Here is a 15,557-nt window from a genome sequence, read left to right on the forward strand (position 1 = left end):
CTGGGATCATGACCTGAGCAGAAGGCAGATGCTTAACAGAGTGCCCAGGTGCCCTGAAATGTGTCTCTTTTTTTATCAAATTTTTCCTCTCTTTTCCATCATGCCTCTTCTTTTTCTTTTTCTTTCTCTCACTTTCAAATCCCTTATGAAACTGTGTTCTTGTTTTTTTATAGCAACTAACAATTTTGTTCTATTCTCTGAGCTCAAGGGTATGAAGTTTGGAATTTGAAATTTCTGATATTAAGTTATCCCTTACATGATCATTTCATTTATTTTGTGTGTGTAGAAAAGCTATTGATTTTCATAGTGTATTACGTTTCCATCCATTATGTAAATCTCTTTCATTAGCTATGTTGTACTTCAATATACTGTCTTGGAATTTTTAGTAATGATAAAATCTACAAATTAAATAAAAAATCTACAAAATAAAATAATGACTGCTTCTTTTAAAAAAAAGAATAAAAAACTTCTATTTTTAAAAAAAAAAAGTTATCTCAGGAATAGACAGGTGGAAGAGGTGCATAGGACAAGGGATGTGAAAAGGAGAACAAAGCTTCCATGTTCTCTCAGGTGGGCCACTCTCACCAAATCTCCAAGTATTCCCCAACCCTGAAGTGCTCTGAACTCCATCTTTTTGGGATTTTATGGCGGCTTCGTTACATAGGCATGATTGATGAAATCACTGGCCGTTAGTGGTTGAATTCTGTCTGTAGCCTCTCTCCTCCCCAGAGGTCAGGGGGTAGGGCTGGAAGTTCCAATTCTAATCACCTGGTTGGCTGTCCTGGCTAGGAGCCCCTCCTCCTTATGTGCCTTCCAAAAGTCGTCTCATTAACATAACAAAAGATATTTCTATGCTCTCATCACTTAGGAAACTCCAAGGGTTTTAGAAGCTCTGTACCAGAAACAGGACAAAGACCAAATATAGATTCTTTATTATAAATTATATCACTCCTACATATTAATTGAATAAGCTTAGGCAATTTTTATTGAAAAAAAAAAAAGCTTACTAATTACAAGGGCCTGTGCCAAACACTAGTTAATTGGGAATGGGGTGAGGGATAGAAATGAATTCAAATGAATTCTACCTCCAAGGAATCAATTGTCTAATGAGGGAGGCATACAGATAAAGATGAAGGAATTACTACAATTAATTAAGAACTTAACATCACAAATGCTACTGTACATACACAAACTTGAATGTTTACAACAATATTCCAAGGTAGTTATTATTAATTCCTATTTCTGAGTATATACTATCCACTATATTCAATAGGTATCTTTTGAGGCTTAGAAGCATTTCTGGAGAAAATTATTTAAAGGGAGACTATTTCTAAATGGACATGTCACTTAGAAGAGAGCAGTGCCTGTCAAAGTACCATTGGAGCTGAGTCTTCTTTCAAAAGCAGAGCAGACTTCCCATTGATCTTGTGGGTAGAGAAGGCATTTTAGGCACAGAGAAAAGGTTGACCAAAATTCCAGAGGCAAAGAAGTAGAGGTTATGGTCAGGGAATTCTGGTGATTTAGTCTGGTTGCACAGAAAAGCAGGGAGTGAACAAAGAGAAAGATACGGCTTTTGAGTTTGGGAGGGCACAATATTAGAAGAGGGCATTACTCACCCAGGGAAAAAGTAATTGGAAAATCTAGCCATTCTAAGCTTTTTCAACATTGACAGCTAAATCAGCTTGCATAACAGTACATAGACCTACCCACCTGCTTAGTTTCTAATGCAATTTACTAAAAAGTTGTATCTTCCTACACACTTCTTTATAACTAATTTGACCTACCAGATAGCAGTTTTACAGCAGAAATAGTCAACATGAAAAGCTCTTTTTTCATGATAATTTCCTATTCTCTTTCTGGTCTACTGAGTTTCTAAGCAAAATTTTTCTTGTTCTTTTGTTCTCTCTTACAGGCTTACAAGAGTTGTGCTCATCTCATTGTGGGCTGGAGAAGAGTGTGTGGGATGCCAAAGGCAAACATAAAGGTGAGTTTTAAGGGTAGATTTTCAGGTGCTCCCGCCAACTTCGCTCTTCAGTATAAAGGAGTAGCAACTGCAGAGTCTTTGTCGGGAGTGAAAATTTAACACTAATTCGTATTATCACATTCATGTTATTAATTATTCATGTGACACTTTAACTTATCATGCAGTTTGCAAAGCACATTCATATCTGTAATTTACTTAGTTTTATCCCAAACTTCTAGTGAAATTACATTTACTTGTAAATGTCTTATGCAAGATTTAACATACAAAAACCTTTGTACCACTTGTTCTTAAGAAATGAATTTAAGAGTCATGTGCCTGGGTGGCTCAGTCAGTGAAGTGTCAGTCTCTTGGTTTCAGCTCAGGTCATGATCTCGTGGGTCTTGAGATCAAGCCCCAAGTCCTGCCCTGCTCTGCACTCAGCAGGGGCCCTGCTTGAAGATTCTCTCCATCTGTTCCCCCCCCACCTCTCTCTTTCTCTCCCAAAAATAAATAAATAAATCTTTGAAAAAAAGTTCACATTATAAATTAGTAGCTTGGCAAGTATTAATAAATTAATCAGCTCAAGGCCACTGCCAAGCCATTTGATATACACTTACTTATAACTTTTTTTTTTTTTAAAGATTTTATTTATTTATTTGTCAGAGAGAGAGAGGGAGAGAGAGCAAGCACAGGCAGACAGAATGGCAAGCAGAGGCAGAGGGAGAAGCAGGCTCCCTGATGAGCAAGGAGCCCGATGCGGGACTCGATCCCAGGACACTGGGATCATGACCTGAGCCGAAGGCAGCCGCTTAACCAACTGAGCCACCCAGGCGTCCCTACTTATAACTTTTGAAGTAAGATATTTAATGTGGATTATATAGAATCTATATTGTATATAATTTATATATATAGGCAATACCTGACTTATGATGGTTTAACTTACAACTGTTCTGCTTCACAATTGTGCAAAAGTGATAAACATTCAAGAGAAACTGTACTTTGAATTTTGATCCTTTCTTGGCTAGTGATATGTATAACATATGCTTATGATTCTGGGCAGTAGCAGCCACAGCTTCCAGCCACACAGTCATGAGGGCAAAGAACCGATATACTTAGAATGATCCTGCACCTATATCATCATTCTGTTTTTCACTTTCAGTAGAGTATTCAGAGTATAAATTATGTGAGATCACCAAAGCTTTATTATAAAATAGGCTTTGTGTTAAATGACTTTGCCCAACTGTAAGTGCTCTGAACACATTTACAAGAAGCTAGGCTAAGCTATGAAGTTTGGTAGGTTAGGTGTACTACATGCATTGTTGACTGATGATATTTTCAAATTAGAAAGTGTTTATTGGGATATAACATCATCATAATTTGAGGAAGACCTGTATGAACATCTATCAACATAAAACAGCAAACTGCCCCAAAACCTTAAAAAGTTAAAAGTTAGCAATAAACTGACACATAATAGATGAAAGAAGATAAATGCAAACCATACTTAGCAATCAACTTCTTCTTGAGATCCAGCCATAAAGAGAAAGAACAAGGTTATTAGTTTAACTAATAATTAGTTTTAAACATTAATAATTTTAATCTAAAAATTAGTTAACTGTATTAGTAATACAGTTAACTAAATTGTTATGGTTAGAGAATAGATCACTCAGAAAGTATATCGTTCAAACATGAAAACAGAGAGGCAAACATTGGCAATGCTTATTAGAGAACTTTTAATGGAAGAATTTACTCTGGCTCAAGATATCCCCCTGCACCATATGTCGATGGGTACATTGAGCTCTCACACTCACTGCTACTAACCTTTCAAACTGTATAACTCACTTACTTTGCCTTGATTCTAGGCTTGACAGAAATCTTTGCATTAGAATCCAATTTCCAGTGGGTGTATTTTGGGAAATGTATATGCTGAATATATGCCATAACTGTCAGTACCCAAAGCAGTATTATTTTCATGGCTTAAGAATAATTTTATTAGTATTGTATTGGTATCATTTATTCCAGGCTTATTGAGATATTGACATATAATTTATGTAATTATGTAATTTATGTATTAAGGTATAATGATTTAAGACATGTGTACACTGTGAAATGATTACCACAATCAGATTAGTTAACACCTCCAGCCCTTTATATAATTACTTCTTTTTGTGTGTTGTGATAATTTTTAAGGTCTACTCTCTTAACTTTCCAAAAAATAATACAGTGTTGTTAAGTATAGGCACCATGCTACACATTAGGTCCCCAGGAACCTCCATATTATTTCATAGTGGCTATGCTCATTTACATTCCCACCAACAGTTCACAAGGGTTCCTTTTCCTCTACAACCTTGCCAACATTTATTAGTTCTTGTCTTTTTGATAATAGCCTTTCTAACAGGTATGAGGTGATATCTCATTGTGGTTTCAACTTGCATGTCCCTAATAATTAGTGATGTTGAACATGCACTCAGCCATTTGTATGTCATCTTTAGAAAATGTCTATTCAGGGGTGCTTGGGTGGCTCAGTGGGTTAAGCCTCTGCCTTCGGCTCAGGTCATGATCTCAGAGTCCAGGGATCGAGCCCGTATCGGGCTATCTGCTCAGTGGGGAACCTGCTTCCTCCTCTCTCTCTGCCTGCCTCTCTGCTTACTTGTGATCTCTGTCTGTCAAATAAATAAATAAAATCTTAAAAAAAAAAAAAGAAAATGTCTATTCAAGTCCTTTATCTGGTTTTTAATCATAAATTTTTTTGCTATTGAGTTTGTAGGAATTCCTTATATATTTTGAATATTAACTCCTTACAGATTGTTTGGAAACATTTTCTTCCATTCTGTAGGTTTCCTTTCTTTTGCTGATTGTTTCTTGGCTCTTGAGAAGCTTTTTAGTTTAATTTAGTCCTCCTTGTTTATTTTTACTATTGTTGCTGGCACTCTTTGTGACTTTTTTTGTCATATCCAAAAAATTGTCATCAAGACCAAAGTCAAGGAACATTTTCCCTGTTTTCTTCTAGTAGTTTTATGCTTGTGAGTCTTCCATTTACATCTTTAATTCACTTTAAACTAATTAAAGTGGATTAAATTAATCCACTTTGAGTTAATTTTTGTGAGTGGTATAAGGAAGGGGTCTAATTTCCCTAATCTATATGTGGTTATCCAGTTTTCCCAGTGCTGTATTGCTATTATTAATATATCCTGAGAACTTGGTTGCCATGACTCCACCTTTGAAAAATGTTCTGCTTCCTTCTGTCAAAGTCAGATTTCTGAGATTATAACTAAAAATCAATCTGTTACCTTAAGATTCCTCTCAGCAATCAGTAGGCCAGCTTTTTTCTAGTATAAAGTTTGCTATTCTTTCTGTAGTACTTAACATCATTCACTATTTTGCCTCTAAACAGCTTTCTTGTACTAAGTAATATGGACAGGAAATTATCAGAAGTTTTTGCACACTTAGAAGATGGTGGAATGGAAACTAGCAAGGATAAATGATGAGTCAATGAAGAATCACATGGCTAAAAACAGGCTTTGGGATAAAATTAAGTGACAATTAGAATATTAGCAGGAACTGATATTTATCAAGTTTTTCCATGTGTCAAGGACTGTGTTAGACACTATGTGAGTTGACTCTTCCCAGCAACACTATGAGGCCAGGGTTACTATCAAATACAGGTTAAGTGAATGAGGATCAGACATGGGAAGTAACTTGTCTGTGGTCTGGCCACTTCTTCCCTAACAGGGGCCTGAACTAGGACTTGAACCAAATCTGTCTCCTAAAAAGAACTCTGGACCATTTACAGACATTGGTGCAATCCTAAAAATTAGGGCACACAAAATCTCCAACTGTGGAAATCAGAACTAGAAGTGGTGTTAGAAAAGGAATATTGTTAGTCTGTCTTCAGACCTGTATAAGAAATAGTATTTTTAATTGATAAGTCACCAAAATCCTATGTGTAGATAAATAAATGACTAACGAGGAGAAGGACAATTTACTAGGCAACTCTAAGTGGATTTTTAAAAAGAATTCTACAATTCCAAGTTCTTATTTTTATCACAAGTGAGTAATTTATCATATTTAGATTCACCTGCAATATTAAATGGTATGTTCTTTCTTCCTAGAATATGCAAATTTTATAGTTTCCATTTTTTTAAGATTTTATTTACTTGAGAGACAGAGCACACAAGATGGGGGAGGGGCAGAGGGAGAAGGAGAAGATGATTCTCTATTAAGCAGGGAACCCAGGACCCTGAGACCATGGTCTGAGCTGAAGGCAGATGCTTAACCAACTAAGCCACCCAGGCCCCCTAAGAGTTCCCATTTCTAATCAAGAAATGGACATCCTGGGGCTAACCTGTTTCCTTGTTAGCAAAGCCTAGGCTTCCAAGGTCTACTGGCTCCAGAACCAGGTGACCACAAACCAGGCCTGTCAGAGAAGACCGCTTGCCTCTTTCTGAAGCCCCATGGAAACAATCCTCTGTACATTGTATCCATTTTTACATATTCCTTAGTGTCAAGTCAGGGTATTAACTAATTTGTTTTTTCTTGGGAGTGAGAGCCATGTTTTGTTGCATTAAGCTTGTTTTGTTTCAAACTACATTATTATGTTATGAATGGCATATAAAAAGCTGCACTTAATGTATATAATTTGATGAATTTGGAGATATGTATACACCTGTGAAGCCATCACCACAATCAATGCCATAAACTCATTCACCACCTACTATTTTTTTTTTTTTTTTTTTTTTTTTGCTTTCATGGCCAGTGGAATGGTTGTGACCACTGACTGGAGGGAGGGGAAAACGAAAAGGTGTTGGTCAAAAGGGTACAAAACTTCAGTTGCAAGTTGACTGAGTTCTGGAGATAGAGTTATGGTATAGTTAACAGCACAGTATTATGTACTTAAAATTTTGTTAACAAGGTAGATTTTATGTTGCATTTGTTTGAATCAAGAGACTTTGTTGCAATTCTGTTGTTCCAGTTACTCTGGACAAACTCCTTAGAGCCTCCTCAACAGTTCTTACTTTGTGTATAGATTAGTTAACTCACCTGTGACTCTGTCTTCAAAATCTATGCATAATGCAACTGCTTCTTACTGCCTTCACTGTTACTACTCTGTCTAAAAGACTGTCAGCTTACCCCTCCCCAGAAAATTGAAATACCTTCTAACTAGTGTCCACTACAGTCTTTCCTCCCTCCTCCCACCCCTCACCTATTCTCTTCTTGACAGGGCAGCTATAATTATTTTACAAGTTAAATCAGATAATACCACAGCTCTGCTCAAGAACCTCCAAGGCTTTTATCTCATACAGACCTTACTTAAAATGCATTGCCACTCCCACTTACCACCCCTCATTTCAGCTCCTACTGATGATCTCACAGGGCACAAGGCCTCCCTGTGGTCCCTCCCACCTCTAGGTGCTTGTACTGTTGTGGCTTCATGGCTTACTGCCATCCCCCCTTCAGGACTTTGTGCAAACGTCACTTCTTCAGTGGGATGCTGAGTGGGCCTTCACTGGCCATCAAACTTAAAATTACATGCCTCTGTCCCACCCCAGAGCTCTTATTTTTCTTCACAGGACATATCTGACATGCTATCTTTTGTTATTTTCAGAGTGTACATACATGGGAGAAAAAATTTTGCTTTGTTTTTCTGTTTTGAGCACTACCCTCAGTGCCTAGAACAGTGCCTGATTAAATGGTAGATTCTCAAAAATATTGTTGATAAAATTAACTACACAATAATCTGTCCTTAAAAAGTGGTACTAATAGAAGTTTGTGTAGTACTCTATTACTTTCTCTGATGTGAATTGTAGCATTAATCTGAGATCCTTAGGTAGCAGTTCCTGCTTTTGTTATATGTGTTCTGAAGAAGCCATTAGCCAAGTCCATGACTACAGTGTATGTGTTTGCGTGTGTGTGTATATATATACATATATATGCATGATTCCCTAGTATGAAGCAGAGCACTAATTGCCTCCCACACTAAAGGTTGATACTCTTCCTCTCTTAAAGCCAGGTGAGTAACTGTGGGGAGATTCACATGATTCTTTTGGGATAAAGGTCCAGATGTTCCCCTTAATGTATTAAAAAAGCTTCCCTCTGCACACAACTCTTATTCTCCTGGACATGGTAGATGATGAAATTTCAAAGGAATATAGTTTACTTTCATTTTCTTAGGAAATTCTGTCTCAAATTAATTTGAAATTATTGATGGAGAATGTAATCTTCATTGTTACAAACCAGAAATTGTTGCTCCTTTTTACCATTTTATTCCTAAATAACATCCTGGGAAAGCCCAATCTTAGCACCTACCCTTTCTATTCTGCAAATAAAAAAAGAAAGCTAGCAGATCTTTAAAATATATATATATATATACGTATATATATACGTATATATATATATACGTATATATATATATATATATGTAAATGTATATGTAAAGGCAGTGGAATGACCTTCCTTTAATAGGTCATGTGCTCATTCATTCATCCATCACAACATTGTGGTGGATCTCCTTTGCAACAGATACTGGTGAGAAAGTACATGAAGAAAATGAAAAAGAACATTAAGTTCAGAATTAGAAGAACCAGATCAGACTGGGGCATATAATAGCAGTGTGACCTTGGCAAGTAGTCATATTTTTTTTAAAGATTTTATTTATTTATTTGACAGACAGAGATTACAAGTAGGCAGAAAGGCAGGCAAAGAGAGAGGAGAAAGCAGGCTCCCCTTGGAGCAGAGAGCCCGATGTGGGGCTCGATCCCAGGACCCTGAGATCATGACCTGAGCCGAAGGCAGAGGCTTTAACCCACTGAGCCACCCAGGCACCCCAGTAGTCATATTTTAATAAAGAAAATGAAGTTGATAATACACATTTCACAAACTTAGATTTTTGTGTGAGTACTGAAAGAATTATTGAGTAGTAAAATCATTTGTAAAATGTGATAGAAATATAAGCTTTCTCATTATTGTTATAATAAAAAGGTATGTTTTTACATAAAATAAAATACCATGTTATTTCATAATATAATAAAAAGGAACTATATAATAAAGAGATTTAGAGAAAGAGAACATGACTGCAAGGGATCTCTTCTTCTTTTTTTTTTTTTTAAGATTTTGTTTATTTGACAGAGAGATCACAAGTAGGCAGAGAGGCAGGCAGAGAGAGAGGGGGGAAGCAGGCACCCTACTGAGCAGAGAGCCCAAATGAGGGGTCAATCCCTGGACCCTGAGACCAAGACCTGAGCTGAAGGCAGAGGCTTAACCCACTGAGCCACCCAGGCGGCTCCAAGGGATCTCTTCTGAACATAAATAATTCAACAGGAGAAGGATATATAAATGCTAATAATAAAAAGCAACATTTGCCTGTCCATAAAGAGATAGAAAAACAATTTGTGGGTCCTCAGTCAAAAGTTTAATTTCAACACAGCAAATTCTGAAAGGGCTAATCAACAGAGGAGTATTTGAGTGATGCCTTGAAATGGAAGTAGCTCTCTAGCAGGTCATTTGTCCCCTCTTAGAAGATGGCTTCAGAGATGGTTATTGCACCAACAGAGCATGGCAGTCAACCACATGACCCTTAGAGTCACTATTACTTTTTTTGTTTTTCAAGTCTTGGTTATGCATTTCCCTAACTGCAGGATTTTGAGTATATTCCTTAATTCCCCTGTTCCTCAATTTCCTCATTTATAAATTTGAGATAATAGTACTGACCTCAAGAGGCTACTATGAGGAATAAGATAAGTGCTTGGCATATTAAGCTGCCATTCAATGTTAGTTGTTGTTATTCTACTTATTATCTATTATTCTACTTATTGTTCTTATTATTCTACTATATTGTTATTCTACTTATTATCTATTATTCTATTCTACTTATTATCTACTATTATTGTAAGTGAGGCAGCATACAAAATTCCTTTTGCCAAAAATGGTTGCCAAAAATGGATTTTCAGGAATACCATCTAGCAAAATGAGGTGACCCCTTAGTATGATATGTGAGAATGGTAAGTTGGCGATCTTTCCCTCTTTCTTTTTGTTTTTTTTTTCTACTTCTCTATGTTAGTGTCTCCACCTTCCAATGGCCTTGCTGCAATCCCACCTCAAAGATTTTGGCTCTTCCTTGCTTTAGGATTCTAGGATTCAGGAATCAGGGAATACAAGAAAGAAGTTAGATAAGTGATAAACCGATTCAAGTCCTATAGGTAATAATTTAATGAGTTTTTTCCTCCATTTTTAACAAAAGGTGTTCAATGAATATAATAAGAAGCAAAAAAATAAACACTTGGTTTGGGTATTCTAATAACCTCCCAAACCAAAACTCATGCTTTATAAATACAGACCCATCATCATTGTCATCACCGTCAAGCTATTTAACACTGTAAAGCTATTTATAAGTCATACCCCCTTATTACTGGTTTAAATCCCAATAATTTTACAAGTTAAATAAGTATTACTTTTCTATTTTATATGTAATCTTTGTACCCCTTTTATAAATTCTAGGCAGGTTTATAAGTATGTTATTAAAAAAAGAAAGAAAGAAAAGGAAAAAAAAAAAACAGCTGTGATGATCATTCCTGCCTGTGGTATAAGCAGTCCATCTAGTTATCAGTCTGTAAAAAAACTGTATTTTACATTATTTCTAATTACAGTATAGTCAGTCCATAAAAATGGCTAGAGTCCACTCTTTTTTAGTCCTTATTCTTTTCCCTCCCAAAACCTGAGTTTTTCTAGCTCTTTGTGTTTCTTTTTTGCTCCCAGAACCACTCTGAAAGAATTGGTTGCAAGTTGCTGGAACAAGGTTCACCTGAAGCTCAGAATGTCTAAAAATCATTTAGGGTCTCAGTAGGACAAGTGGATGAGTTAGGCAGGCAGTCCACAATATCCCAAAGGGAATGGTAAATTGAACTTAAACTTCAACTTCAGGAAAAATGTGATGAGATAGAGAGTTAGAGAGGAGACACTGACTTTTCAGTCCCACTTGACCTTTGACAAGTGATAACCAAGGTTCAGTCTTAATAGATGTCCTCAATTTTTCCAAGTTACAAATCCAAATATTTATATAAATCTCTCAATTCAGAATGTTGACAGTGCCTTCAAATCCTTAAAAAAAAAAAAAAATGTCCTTCATCAAGTGACTGATGAGTTACACCAATATTCTGTCTCTCTATTCTGTTTTACTATGGACCTATCATCTCCACTAGGGGCAGGGTGAGAATAGAAAGGGTGAAAAAAGAATAAAACTATCTCCTGCTACTAACAAATGAGGGACCTATGGCTCAAGCATTTATTCTAGATGAGGTTACTGTAGGTTCTGGTTTGCCAGAGACAGTCCTTATTTTTAACTGTTACCCTATCCAATGTAATCATTAATAATGACTCCTTTCATACACATAAGTATGCCAGTTGGGGTGGCATTAGTACTGGTTACAAGTGTCATAGCTATAGACAGACCAAAATCACATGAATGCAGGGACACAAGTCAATCATTGCTAAGTGCTATCTGAGATAAAAACCATTATAGTGTCCAGATTCAAAGCCAGATTAGCTGACCCTAAACTCGGAACTCTTTCCACAATCCAAGCTGTTTTCAAGTTTTATGTTAAATGTCAGAGACCATAGATACCAGAACTAAAGCTAAAAGAAACAAAATACACTCAGATACATTATTTAGGAAGTAACAGAGCACAGATTGTATCTGAGATCTTCTGAGGTCAAGACTGGATACTTTTCTAACCATCTCCCTGTTTGGAAACCAAATACCAAGCATTATGCTAAACATAACAGTCATTACACTAATGGTACAATTTGGTGATGCATCTGTTAATAGAAATAGAAACCTGAGAATAGGATTAATCATTAGGGACATGACTAACTGGCACAAAAGAATCAGAAAAATTCATGATCCTATATAATTAGGTGCTAAATTATTTAGCAAGGATGAACAAGTTCAGAAGAGACTTCATGTGGGTTGGTATATTCAAGGAAGAGGTGGCACAATAACTCGGCCTGGGAGAACTTGATGAACAGCAGATAACAGCAGATGGAGAGTGTTCCCCAAAGAGGAAACAAAGAGAAGTATTTTGGGCTGTTTTTGTGAAGCAGATCAAGGAATATATTCTGACCCAGAGTTTGTCTCCTAGGAAGTCCAGAGAAATCTGGTGGATTAAATTAGGTTGGGCCAGATTATGAGAATGTCCTTAATGTTTAATTTTGTTTTACCCATACATATACATAACTTTATGCATTCATGTGGATATTCATGTATAAATGCATACATGTGGATATTCACATGCTTTTGAATATATAGTTGTTTTTCTTTTTCCCTTTTTAGGCTTCCTTCTCTCCCTCTCTTCTTCCATCCAGTTGTATTAACCTACCTACCCATGTTAACAGCCCAGTACATAGATTTCTGTATATTTTCTTCCTGTCCAACTAATCAGATAGATGCCTTAGTAGGATAAACCATAATTTACTATATTGCTGGGTATGAGCTTTGTTCTACTATTTTGCTACCAAGACCAATGATGCAACAAGCATGTGGATCATTATTTACAGGCCATTATTTATGGCTGCTTTGTTTGAATGGAATAGACTTCTAAGAGATGGATTATTGGTTAAAATAAGCTGTAATGCTTCACGATTCCAAAGCAATGTATGAAAGAATGCTTTTCCCAACATCCTCTATAAAAATAGATATCATGGCTCCTTTCCATTTTTGCTAATGTGAAGAGCCTAAAAATATACCTTGTTATTTTAACTTATCGTTCCCTGACTACCAGAGAAAATTTTTTTCATTTTATTTATGATTTTTTTAGATTATAATCTTACAATGTGGTCTGTAAATACTCTGCATTATTTTTTTTCCCGTTTTGCTTTACTCTTCCTTCTTTTTGTTCTTTTTATCAATCAGGGTTCAATGAGCAAAGCAGAATGAGATATACTGTAAGTGTTATAGAATTGGGATTTATTATAGGAATGGGAACTTACCCAGTTGTGGGAGTTTTTCGAGAATAGTCCAAAAAGGAATGTTGGGGAATCAGAGAAAAGCCACTAACCAGCTTTCCTGAAGCACTTGGGTGTGGCAAAGAAATCAGAGTTTGTCAGGGAGTCTGGAATGGGACCATCATGGAGCACTGGTGGAGCCCCCTGTGGAAAGACTATGGCCTCTGCACCTGGCAGAAATGGCATGGCATTTCCATAGAGGAAAAAAAAAGCTGGACCTGGTACTGGGGAAAAAAGGGGCTAGCTAGACTCTGTCTATACCTGTGTCATTCTCTCATTGCTTGAAAGCACAGTGACCTTCAGAGTGCACTGGCTACTGCTTTCCTGTAGGTTTACTATCCTTGTACAAATGTCTTTTTGATCAGCTTTAACCTGGAACTATATTGGGAAAGCAATTCTGGAGAACATGGCTGTAGTTTAATGAAGTTGACACAAAAGGAACGTAACAAAGCACATGATTGATTTTTGTGAATGTCTGCAAAGTACAAAGATAATGTATAATGATCTTATAAACTTCTGTTAAATGAAGTTCATTGATTGCAGTAAGTCCATCTAGATCTTTATTTGTTATTTGGTCCATTATACTGTTTAAATTTTTTGAGAAGTATATATTGTCTTCCATTACAATTGTAGTTTTGTTGATTTGATTGTTTGTTTTGCTTTTGTATTAAAGGCTGTACAGTTTGGTGCATAAAATATATGACTTAATCTTATTTATAAATTATACCTTTATCTTTAGGCAATGTACCTCTTTAACATTTTAGTCCTTCTAATGTGAAATTCCATCATGACTGATATCAATATGGCTAGACTTGCTTGCTTTTTTTTTTTTTTAATTTTATTTTTTATAAACATATATTTTTATCCCCAGGGGTACAGGTCTGCGAATCACCAGGTTTACACACTTCACAGCACTCACCATAGCACATACCCTCCCCAATATCCATAACCCCACCCCCCCTTCCAACCCCCCTCCCCCCATCAACCCTCAGTTTGTTTCGTGAGATTAAGAGTCACTTATGGTTTGTCTCCCTCCCAATCCCATCTTGTTTCATTTACTCTTCTCCTACCCCCTTAACCCCCCATGTTGCATCTCCTCTCCCTCATATCAGGGAGATCATATGATAGTTGTCTTTCTCCGATTGACTTATTTCGCTAAGCATGATACCCTCTAGTTCCATCCACGTTGTCGCAAATGGCAAGATTTCATTTCTTTTGATGGCTGCATAGTATTCCATTGTGCTTGCTTTCTTTTTTCATTTACCTAGAATCACTATGACCACCCTTTATTACTTTGCATTAAATATTTATTTCTCATGGAGTACATATCTTGATTTTAATCCAGTTTAAGTCACTGTCTTTTGTGGGGAAAAAGGAGTGCTCAAATATGGGATATTGGCCAATAACTTGATTTTTTTCATTCCATTTTGCTTTGAACCTATAATTTATGTTGATTGTTGAATCCACATTTTCCTTTTCTTTATTTTTCCTGGTTTGATCAAGATGTAATATATTTCATTCGTTTTCTCCTTGGACAATTCATCATTCTTTCCCTATTCATTAAATATAACTTATTCCCCCTTGTTCTCATAATTAAATGAGTTAAACCAAATTATTTTTTCTATTAACATGCATGCTTCTCCTTTGCCTTTTGTTGATCCCTTCCCCAGTAAAAGAAGATCTTAATACTATTTTCATCTTCCACTTTTCTTTTCTAATTCTCCCCTCCTTAGACTTCCGTAACATTCTTACTTCTCCCACTCCCAGCTACCTGGATTTATTGAAATTAATAATTTGGATTTTTTGGTGTTTTCTTTTCGGTAGCTTTTTATAGTTCTTATATTAAGTATCTCTGGAGAGTGTATTATTGTCCATTTGAATTTAATTAAGTAAATCAAGATCTGATACTATTATATTTTACTCATCTTTTATCTTGAGGTCTTTTTTCTAAGGTAATTTTTTTTTATGTAGAACCCGTAAGTGTTTAATCAGATTATGTAAGTTATATATTCCTCAAATTATTGCAAATCTTCAAATTTCTTCCAAGACTTGAGAATAATTATATCTTGTGTAGAGGTATGTGATTCTGGGATGAAGTGATTTATATCATCATCCTGAAGAAGCTATTCTAGCTTCCAGCATTGTATATTAAAGAGTGTGATCAGTCTCTTTTTGGTTTTCCTTAGTCAATATTTTACTGATTCCTAGGTGACAAAACCTAACTTGAAGATTGGAAAATATAGTCACTAGAGTTAATGTCCAAACTTTCCTGCAAGGGACTGTAAGAAAATTAATGTTTTTATTGTATAAAATATGACGCTATAGGTTTTTTTTTAATATTTAACCACAGTTTTATAATAAAACACCACAAACATGGAATACTTAGAGCTTCAAACATTTAGAGGTTATATAACCATTTGCTGTCTATTCTTAAAGAAATTACAAAGATGCACTCTTCTTCTAGTATAAAGCTTGCAAAGACTAAAAATATATATCCTGGCTGAATTTGGCAAATAGATTCCAGTATATATTTCTTAAATGTACTGAAAATATATGTAGCTTTTTCTTATTAATTATAGGAATTATAGAAATTATAGGAAGG

The 15,557-nt window shown here is 35.8% G+C and overlaps 1 protein-coding gene across 1 annotated transcript in view; it reads left to right on the forward strand.

Annotated features, from left to right (window-relative positions):
- The window catches only part of ANO3 (anoctamin 3), a 419,176-nt gene that overhangs the window by 123,420 nt on the left and 280,199 nt on the right, over window positions 1-15,557 (forward strand). The window contains exon 2 of the mRNA XM_047690759.1: window positions 1,913-1,984. Within this exon, the coding sequence (XP_047546715.1) occupies window positions 1,913-1,984 (72 nt within the window). The remainder of the gene's footprint in view (window positions 1-1,912; window positions 1,985-15,557) is intronic.

The sequence above is a fragment of the Lutra lutra genome, chromosome 10, assembly GCF_902655055.1.
Source record: "Lutra lutra chromosome 10, mLutLut1.2, whole genome shotgun sequence".
Taxonomy (NCBI): Eukaryota; Metazoa; Chordata; class Mammalia; order Carnivora; family Mustelidae; genus Lutra; species Lutra lutra.